The 10,609-nt window shown below is 39.9% G+C and overlaps 1 protein-coding gene across 1 annotated transcript; it reads right to left on the bottom strand.

The window, feature by feature from the left end:
* On the bottom strand, positions 1-4,468 carry LOC118742142 (mucin-5AC-like). Its single transcript, XM_036474103.1, has one exon. It carries the CDS (start codon positions 3,743-3,745, stop codon positions 305-307), a length of 3,441 nt encoding a protein of 1,146 aa, XP_036329996.1. The 5' UTR covers positions 3,746-4,468; the 3' UTR covers positions 1-304.
* Positions 4,469-10,609: the final 6,141 nt, after the last annotated feature.

Raw genomic sequence — 10,609 nt, forward strand, 5'->3', positions numbered from 1 at the left:
GTATCACATTTTGCATGAAAAACATCTTAAATAAAATTTTTTTTGAATTTCGTTTACTTAGCATAAAAAATATGAATGTAGCACCACAGGTTTTAGCGAAATCCGCTTTGACTGTTGTTGTTGTTGTTACTATGGCAATGAATCACACTGTAGCGATGCATGTGTACTTTTGTGAATATTGGCTATTTTCGAATTGTCCTGCTTCGGCTGATTACTAACAGCTTGATGGGTAAAAAAAAAAAAACAAATTAAACTGCCGACAACCTAAATCCAGCCTGGATCAGTCTTTCCATGTTTGGCGTACCTACGCAGCTGCCGCAGCTAACGCCGCCATGGCTGCCGCATGCATGTGATGCACAATCGAGTAACCGGATAGCACTTCGACGCCATCGTCGCTGACAATGCGACTGACGCGCGGTGGGGTTCGCTCGAGGGATCGCGCTTCATGCTCGGCAATGATTAGACTCATTGGCGACAAGGTGGTGGTTGTTGTTGTTGTAGTTTCTGGCGCAGGCGTTGTTGTTTCTGGCGCAGGCGTTGTTGTTGTTGTAGTTTCTGGCGCAGGCGCTGTTGTCGTTGTCGTTGTCGTTGTGGTTGTTGTAGTTTGTGGTTCAGCCGTTGTTGTTGTTGTTTCTGGAGCAGGCGTTGTTGTCGTTGTCGTTGTGGTTGTTGTAGTTTCTGGCTCAGATATTTTTGTTGTTGTTGTTGTAGTATCAGATTCAGAAGCATTTGTTGTTGCAACAGCAAAAGTTGATCCCGCGGCTGCACTTGTAGCACCTGCGCCTGCTGTTGTTGTTGTTATTGCTGCGATAGTTGTTCCTACTTCCGTTGCGCCTACTGTTGCTGTTGTTGTTGTTGGTGCTTCAGTTGTTTCAGCGACTGCTACCGTCACGACATTTGTTAGTTCCGTTGCGCTGGCGTACTCGCTCCCTCCATGTCGCTGCGCGTCCAAAGTGCGCCTGTACAGAGGCTGCTCTGCTAGTGCTGCTCCCTCTGTAGTTCCTAGCTCTGCTTCTAGCTGCTCAGTTGGAGCAAGCGTTTCCGTTTCTATTTTTGTTGTAGTTGTTGCTGGTAAGCCTGTTTCTGCGACTGCCGCAATTTCCTCTCCTGCTGCCGTTGTGCTTTCCGGCAGCTCGGCAACTTTTGTTGCCGCCGTTGTTTCTGAAAGTATACTCTCACTTTCAACCGCAGACGTTTCTGGTAAATCACTGGTCTTAGAAGGTGCATTTTCTGCTGTATTACTACTCAAGGTCGTTGATTCCCGTGCCTTTTCTGTGCTGCCACCAGACGAAATTGTTCCCAAATCACCTTTTTCGGTGGTTGTCTCGGCGTGCAAGAGCTTCTCTATCGAGTATGGTATTGTTGTAAACGCCGCCAGCGGCACATCTGTTGAGCTGTGGACAGATTCGGTAGCGGGCACAATAGTTTCTTGAACACGTTTTTCAAGATGGGTTACTGGAGGTTCTGTTACCGAAACTATTGCCTCAGGATCACTTGTACTTTCTGTTGTTCTTGCCCAGGTTTGTGATGCCTCTTCGTCTTTCGTTATCGTTCCAGTTGTTTTTGCTAACCCTTCCTGAACATCTATTATTTGGTCCTTTGTAAGCTCTTTTTCAACTACGGCCGCTTCTGTTGTTGTTTTGCTTGTAGTTGTTGTTACCAAGGAATCACCGTTCGAAATCGCGATCGTTGTTTCATCGTCTGAATTTGTTATTGTACTTGTAGTTATTATTGCTTTAGGCTCATTTTCGGTTTCCTTTTGGCTTTCATTAGCCACATTTTGCTCTATGGGGGCTTTTGTAATGGTGTCTTCTTCTGGCGTTATAGTTGTCACAGCAACTGCTGGACTCGTTGTTGACTCAGCTGCAAATTTTTCTTCTACTAGTGTTGATTCGGGAGTTGTTGTTGCAGTATCTACTGCCACCTCAGCTGCATTGTATTCGGCAGTGGTTATCGCTTCTGGTATTGCATTTGTTGTTGCTACAGTCTCTTCTCCTACTTCTTCGCGTACAGCGTTAAGATATTTATTTGGTGCGCGGGCTTCACTTTCAACTGCTATTAGCGTCTCTAGTGGATCTGTAGTATCTGGCGTGAGATATGCTTGAGAGTTTGGTGTTGTTGTTATCTCATTCGCTACCGCGTTCGGCTGGTTACTTTCTTCTGGCAAATTTGCTGGCTTCACTTCCTCCACTTTTGCAATTTCAAATTCTGCAGCTTTTATGGAGTTCTCAACCGGAGTATGTTCGCTTGTTGAACTATGTTTTCGTTCGTTTTTATCACTTGTTGCTTTCTGCGTTGCTTCATCGTTAATCGCTGCATCTGTTGCTGTTTCCGCAACCTGATGGGCATTTTCAGTAGCTAAGCCTGCCATAGGTAAGTCTTTAGTTTCTCCTTCGACTTCATTTTCGGCTGTGGGTGGCGTAGTTTCGGTTGATTCTTCAGCCTTTTTCGTTGTTATTACTTTCTTGGACTCTGCGCCCTCGTGATCTACTGATTGCATTGAATGCTTGGTATCTTCGCTGTCTGGGCTTTTATTGAAATGTTCAAGTAGCGCTGCTGAATCCAAAGAGGAAACTGTCTCTGTGTTGCTCTGAGCTTCTAGCGTTTCGGTAGTGCCTTCAGTGACCAATGTTGTAGTAGTTGGTTCCGCTGACACTTTTGGCCTTACAGTTACTACTAATTGTTGTGGGCTATTGGTCACTGCCTCGCGCCAACCTTCACTTTCCAACGATTTATCCAACAAATTATCACCGTTAATTTCATTTGAAATATTTGCGTTGGGCGTTGGTTCGCTGTGCGTGGTTTCCGATGCTATTGTTGTTATTGGTGTGGTAGTTGCAGCATCTGCCGTCTCGATATTCATTATTGCTTTTTTTGTTGTTGTTTTTGGTATGCTTGTTGTCTCAATTTCGCTTGGCTGCCAGGTGACTTCGCCTTCCGGCAGCGTTTCACTGTCACTCACCGCCAACAGACCATCACCAATCGCCAATTCGGTGTTTGTTGCTCTGTCTGGTTTCGTTGTTGTTGTTGTTGTATCTGCACTAGCCACCGCAGTTGTTGTTGCGATGGTGATATTTGTGCCTGCCATTGTCGCTGCATTTAAAGCAGCTGCCAAGATCTCATTCGCCGCGGCTGCCGCTCTCACTAATTCATTCAATATTGCCGGACCAACGGTAGTTGTTGGAGCGGCAGTTGTCGGCTGTGCTATTGTGGTTGTTCCAATTACATCCGCAAAGCTAGTCGTAAGTGTTGAGACAGCACCGCTATCCTTCTCCTCTTCCAGCATTTCAACGGCACTAGCGATTTCGCGTTCGATCGCTTGCCGCTTAGCTTCCTCAGCTCTCCTTCTCACCAGCCACTGTCTCTCCTCATCTGATGCCTGCTCTTGCGCCTTAATATCGGCAGCTGTCGCTGTTGTCAGCTCCGCCACAACCGCTGCCACTTCGGCCAGCGCTATTTCCTCGCTCGTCATGGGCAGTGATGTGGGCGCCTGCTCGGCTTCGGTGTCCACCTCAGTTGTGGCATATGGCTGCGCGTTCTCCACGTTTGCTACGGAGAAGTCAGTGGTTATGCTGTTTGCGGACTCCGCACTAAGTTTGCTTATCTCCAACGTAGCTGCTAATCCTTCCGCAGCCGCTGTGGGTTCACCCGCTGGCGCTGTTTGGGCGGCTGGCATGCTGAAAATTAGCAATACCGCCAACACACAGGGCAGCCTATATCCGCTTAAGGCGTGTAGTGCTAGCATATTTATCCACGTGTTTTTTTTTTTAGAGGTTTTTGGAATTTTGCGATTTTTATTTTACTTATATATGTATATATTTTTTTGAATGTTTTCCCTTTCGATGGAATGTCGTTATTCGCGTCGTTTCGTTTCTGCGATTAGCGCGGTATTGATTTGTTTCTTGAAACTCGCTCGCGTGTATGCTCGGCTCGCAGCACCGTATGAATTTTCAATTTATGCGCAACCAGTTTTTTGCCGTTGCTGGTTTATCTTTTTTTCTTTTAGTTCAACCAGCTTTGAATTCACTTTCAGCGGCGCGGCTTTTTTGTAATTTTCTGGTTTTCCTTGTTATTTTCTTTCCCGTTCTGCGGTCGTAGTCTAGTCAATTACCACCAACCACTGTCAACCGTCAACAAACAAATGGCTAACGATCTCTTAGCCGCTGCGTCTACTCGTAAAATTATTCTAAAACGCTTTCGAGTTTTTTTTTTTTTTCAAAGCCGCGCGTTCGATTTCTGCTACGTTCACTAATAAATTAATAAAATATTTGATTGCTGCCTTTGTTGTTGCCTTAGTTTCAATTTCAATTCGCCAACGCGAGCTATCACTCGTGCGAGTGTGTGTGTGTGTGTTCGTAAGTACCGTTCACTTTGGTTGTGACTAGTTGCGTTTACATTCGGTGAGGAACTAAACCCGCCGCACGGGTGCCCAACAATTTTATACAAAATGCATTTAAATTTTTGAGCCAACCGGTCGACGTCTTTGACTCCGGCGGCACTGCCGCTGTCTCAACCACAGCTTCAGTTACGGCGCGTCAGCCTCAGTCTTTACGCTTATTAGCACGCTTTTTTCGCGTGAGTCGCTCTGGCTGCCGGAATGCCGTTTTATTGGCAAGCAGCGGCTTTTGTTGTTCTTTGGTAGCTGCCGTTAACTTTGCTATTTTGTTGATCTTTGCTTCGCTCTCTGCTCCTGCTGTTTTGAATCTTGCCTTTAATGCTCTTTAATATCTCAAAATATTTGTATCTGCTGGAAGTTATTGCAATCTTTAGCTGTTGTTTTTTTTTGTTATTTTTGGTGTCTGCAAGACAGGTATTTCGTTCAAGAGCTTAATAATTCTTTTTGCGCGGGTTGCTGTTGATTGTTGTTTTATTTTTTTTTTTGAAATGTTGAGGAATTTCACATGATTCAATATGAATATATGTGTGTACATTAGGGTTGTCCAAAAATGTATGGGAGAAAAGTAAAATCGGAAATTTAATGCTCTCACCCCCTTAGGATTGTTCTATACCGAAAAAAAGTATACCCCTGTTTTTTTTATATTTTAAAATCAAAATATATTTAGAGGTCGCTCAAAGCGCTCAAAGTTTCCCATGTATTTTGTATGGGGGAAAAAATACTTTTCGAAGAAATAGCATAGAATCCATGAAAATCAAAATTTTTCATTCTGAAAACTCTGCTTCTCTTCAGAGGACTTCAGAGAATACGGCCCAATTGTTTATTTAAACATTTTTTAATTTTAACTATTTTTCTTTTTTCTTTTGTATATTTCTTTTTGTATATTTGATTTTTTTTGGGGATATTTCGGAGACCCTTAAAAAGTAGTTAAAACTAAAAATGTTTAAATAAACAATTGGTCATTATTCTCTCAAGTCTTCTGAAGAGAAGGAGAGTTCTCAGAATGAAAAATTTTGAATTTCATGGATTCTATGCCATTTCTACGAAAAGTCTTTTTTTCACCATACAAAATACATGGGAAACTTTAAGCGCAGAATTAAATTTCCGACTTTACTTTTTTTTGGACCACCCTAATGTACATCAATAAGTATGCAGTGCCTCTTGATGTGGATATTGTGGAGGTCTATCGATTAGCTGATTTGGCTTCCTTACTATGGGTTAAAGAAATATTAAAGTCGCAAGGCAGAGTCCGCTTTCTACCACTTTGGACTCTAACTTTCGCTGCATTACTACACCAATATTTTCAGGAACTAAGTTCCTCATTATGAGGCTACCATGGGTGAGGCAACGAAAGATTTAAGACACGAACTTTTCTTGTACAGAAAATGAAAAATTGTTCCTTAAAGGGACACTACAAACTAATGATAAACGAACTGGAAGTTGAAATGATCCAGCTTTCATCTGGCTTGGAATTAACAATTATGGTTCTCACTGAAACGATTTTTCATCCCAACACGCAGACGCCCATTTAATTTCTCAAAACTTTTGTTCTCGTTTTGTGCTCTAGCAGAACGTTCCCCAGACTTTCGTTCTCGATAATTTCGTTCCTCATTTTGTTCGCATTGAAAACGTTCAGAAAGTTTCGTTCTCATTCTGTTCTTCTTAAGAACGTTCCCGGGAAATGTGTTTGTATTTTGTTCTTTACGTTTTTACGGAAAAATCTCTTATCATGTCCGTTCTATTAGGCCGCAGAAACATGAACGACGGCGACGAACAAAGAAGAGAACGCTTTGGCGGTTTCGAGGGAACAATGCACCTTTATGTTATTTTACTTCGATTTGCCACTTCACATGAACATATGTACCTACATACAAACATAAATACTTATATGATTAATACTTTAAAAAATGCATTATTTCCATTCCTCATCGCAGTTAGATATATAACATTTCCAAGCAACTCAGCACCCAGCACTCAGCGTCAATGTAAAGTAGTGCAATAACTAAACCCGCACGTACCAATGGGCACACACACACACACACATGTTTCAGCGCCTTTACGCATGCGCACAGCTGCATTACATTTGCTGCTATTGCTGCCACGGACGAATAACTTGCCTGCGACTTTGGCTTTACTTACTTTACTTTATTATTGTTAATGCTAAGTAAGTATTATGATGGCTGATATTTCAAACTAATGCCTAATTATATGTCTATGATTAATGCCATTTACCGCATTTATTGTTGCTGCCGCACGGCAATCGCTTTTGGGCGCGTGCTATAAAAGCAGGAAAACCAAAACGCAACAAAAAAAACCTGAACTTGGTTGATTTTGCATTCTTGCGTTTATTTGCTTGGCCCCCACAGACCACCTTCCTTTGCCATTAGTAGACATTATTTACTATGTTCATTTTAAATAAAAACTTGGTATTTCGCTTGCATACTCGTGCATGTAAGTGCGCGCACAAACAAGTATGAATATGTAAATATTTATTGCATTTCGTGAGTTTGTTGCTGAAATTTTTTGTTTGCTTTGATTTTCCAATGTTTTGCATAATTTTGTGTTTGATTTGGTTTTTTCGTTTTTTTTTTTTTGTTAAATTTGAGGAGGGTAGGCAATAAATGAATTGGCAAGCGTAAAAATTGTGAATTAGCTGTTGATAGAGCGAATTTATTTACTCTTCGAATGCTCCCATACTCGAATGTATTCTATTTGTTCATGGCGTTTGATTGCGTAGGCCAAAAGCTGTATACAAAATTCCAAAAATACACGGCATCGGTTAGTAATTAGCTGGTTTTTAGAAAAAACAAAATGCATGGCGGTTTAATGCGGTGAGTATTTAAATAATTTAAATCGACTCAGAAGCAAGGTATTGCCATTTGTTATGGCGAAACGAGTTTGACTTTGCTTTGTTGTTATTATATTTATTATTTTATTCTATGTGAATATATCGAGCCTTAACCGCCAAAATAACGTAAGCGACATTTTTTTCAAAATTTTCTTTTTGATGCAGAAATGTATCTAGATAATCGAGGAATATTTCTGCATAAAAAAAAATAAAATTTGAAAAAAATCTCGCTTACGTTATTTTGGCGGTTAGGGCTCGATATAGTTACCAGTTTGCTTTCGATTGTTGCCGCTTCTTTTGGCCTGATCGCCATGTGTGCAATTAAACTTACTTTGCTAAAATTTGTTGTGTCTTTCTCACTTTCTCACTCTATTCTAGTTAGTGTTCGCCTAGAGAATGGTTATTCGATGTTTTCACTCTTGGCTTGTTGACATGTTTGCTTTATTTTTTATGTTTAATAGCTAAGACCATTAACAGTGGAACTGGCTTTAATCACAGTGAAGCTGATGAAAGCACTTGCTGCGCTTACGGACGCAGTGAGTTAGCTTCTAACCCTATTTCTTATTTATTATTATATTATATGAAGCGTAAATATATGTATTTAGCAAAATAGAAAATATGGCCTGAAGCTTTGAAAGTCTTGGGCGATTAAATTTACTTTTAGTTTAAAAACAATAGGAAGTTAAGTATTTCTTTCTTTTTGAATTTAGTTGCAAGTGAAAGTCTTTGCGATGTTAAACATAAAAAGAATATGTAAGTAAAAGCAATACGCTACCTGTACGGTACCTGTTGCGAAAAGCTTTAAATTTGTAATTTTTAGGCAAAAAAAAAAACACAACCGAGTTCAATGCTCATATAAAAATTTAAGAGTACCGTTAATTTCGTCAAGATCCATTTAACGGAAGTAAACTAAATAAGTATGGGATAGGCCTGAGATATCGTCTTTCCGATTAGAGTTATCGAAACGGCTAACGTAGCCTGAATATATTCGGTAATATACATAAAAAAAGAAAAAAAAATTCCGATGACTTGATAACGTTTTTTGATGCGACGAGATTGTGAAACAAGTTTAAGGTTTATTTTCAGGACTCCAACGAAATTATGCTAAAATTCACCCCGTCTTTTCTACACAGAGTAAACAATAATAAAATATTTTTGTTTTTGGATATTTTTGGCCTCTCAATAAATACTTTCAACAATTTTATTGAGCTTGCGGCCGTTATTGTTATTATTTTTTAATCTTATATTTTAATTGACTTTCAATATTATTCTCTTCTCATCTTAAAAAATCGCGTTGATTTTTGAGAATTTTTTTTTTGGAGGCTACTCTTTCGGGTTTTTTTTATATAACAAGCGCAATTTACAAAAACTTGCGTTGATAATTCGAAATTTTGTTGTTGACGGTCTCTCGCCTTTTTTCATAAGAAATTCATACTTATATGAAAAAAGTGCAAAAAACCGTCACCAAACAAAATTCTCAAAAATCAACGCGATTTTTTAGCCCTTTGAAAGTTGTAACTTTGTAATTTCTCCAATAGAGGTAAGCAACTTTGGCGTAAATGTTGAAAATGTTTATTTAAATATAAAACGAACTATTTAAAACAATAAGCAGAAGACATAATTAGCAAAAAAAAAAGCTCTGGTACAAGTAAGTAGTAGCTAATTTTCAAATGCGAATATGTAACTCGAAAACTGAAGTCAAACCACCAAAATAGTCATGGGAAAAATGGTGAAGCAGTAAAGTATAATTCAGGATACGTCACAAGGTTTAAAGTGCTACTGTGTGTGAAAACAAAGTATTAACGTACATGTGTACATATGTTTACACTCATTAAGGCGGTGATAAAATATCAACACCGAATGCTGGTTGAATGCAGTAAGGTAGCTGTGAAATATTAATGATAATTGAATTTTGATAATAAGGCCACCTTAACAAAACCCAAACATTAAAGAAACAATGCAGAATCCAGGCTTAATTAATGCAGAATAACTGGGAGCATCAGGAAAGACAATGATGAACTTTAAGTGAACCAGAAGCGCCAATGCTGCGCAATCACAACTGCAAATTATCGATTAATCGAAAACTTAATGTTCATGCTTTTATGCTGTAAATACAATAACCAAAAGTAAAACGACCATAAGTATGCATGCATGTATGTAAAAACAACAAAAGCGCTTAAAATGTAATCCTTGTGAATTTTTTATTTAATAATAGTATGTGGCAGCAACAATGTAAGCGCGCTCTTACAGTTGTTGCAACATGCAACGCCCATCCGAGCAACTTTCATGGCAATCGTGGTCATAATAACTTGCTGCAGGCAGCCACAATGGCCGTCCCGTTGTGGAAAGTCCATTCGTCGCTCTCTACTTCACAGCTCCCAGCTCCCAGCTCCCAGCTCCCAGCTCCCGCATCCCCTCCCATCCTCTTTGAAGTGGTTTTGAGTGGCCTCGTTTTTTCGCATTCAATTTGAATGCTTAATTTTTGAAACTGTTTAAATGTCGCTGGCATAAGTTGCAACTTACAAGTTGCGTCAAGTGCTCTCACTGCCGCTGGGCTCCTCGCACTCGCACTCGCTCTCACCCACCGCCACGTCTCCACTGTTGCATGTAAATATGGTTGCGCGTGCGGTAAAAATCGATTGCTACTCCACATCGAACACTCAAGTGGCTGGCAATTGTGGCAAACGATTTGGCGAGTTTGTCGCACATTGCTGCCCGGAGGAAACTGTGCGCGCGCGCTTGCGGATTGGGGAACGCTTGCTGATAAGTGCACTCAAAGTTTGTAAATTTTGTACGGCCAATTGTTGTCGACTACAAATGGCACAAGAACGCGATTAAAAAGTTTAGCTTGCTCGAGTGCATATTTTTTCATTTGTTTTTGTTTTTTTTTTTGCATAAATTTTTGTTTTATTTATTTTAGTATTTGCGTATTTCGTGTAATCCCTGAAGGACATTCGCTGGTTGCGCGAAAGTTTGTTTATGTGAAAAGTTTATGCATTTTGAGTGCCTTTTTGTATTTTTGAAAAATTAATGCATTCATTATTTAATTTTAAGACAAAGGTAACCCATTGAGAGAAAAATGAGTGGCTTAAGATTTACGAAAAACTACAAAACTGGTATTGAAATTGGAAATTTGTACGCTTAAACTTCATGTATATGTATGTATATATCATCGCTTGGCGCGCAGTACCTCGCTTTAGAGATGCCCAGATTGAAATAAAAAATATATATTTTGTAACCGATTCGAATCGAAATGGAAATAATCGATGCAGAAAGAAATCGTCAGAAAATAAATCGATCTCTCTAAGTCATTCATTTGCCAAATAACGCCTTTTACTTAATTCATAAACTCCTAGCCCTAAAGC

The sequence above is a fragment of the Rhagoletis pomonella genome, unplaced genomic scaffold (genome assembly GCF_013731165.1).
Source record: "Rhagoletis pomonella isolate Grant_MI unplaced genomic scaffold, Rhpom_1.0 Rhpom_scaffold_00006, whole genome shotgun sequence".
NCBI lineage: Eukaryota > Metazoa > Arthropoda > Insecta > Diptera > Tephritidae > Rhagoletis > Rhagoletis pomonella.

Coding starts and splice junctions, on each gene's coding strand:
- LOC118742142 (XM_036474103.1), bottom strand. CDS start 3,745: ATGCTAGCACTACACGCCTTAAGCGGATATAGGCTGCCCTGTGTGTTG.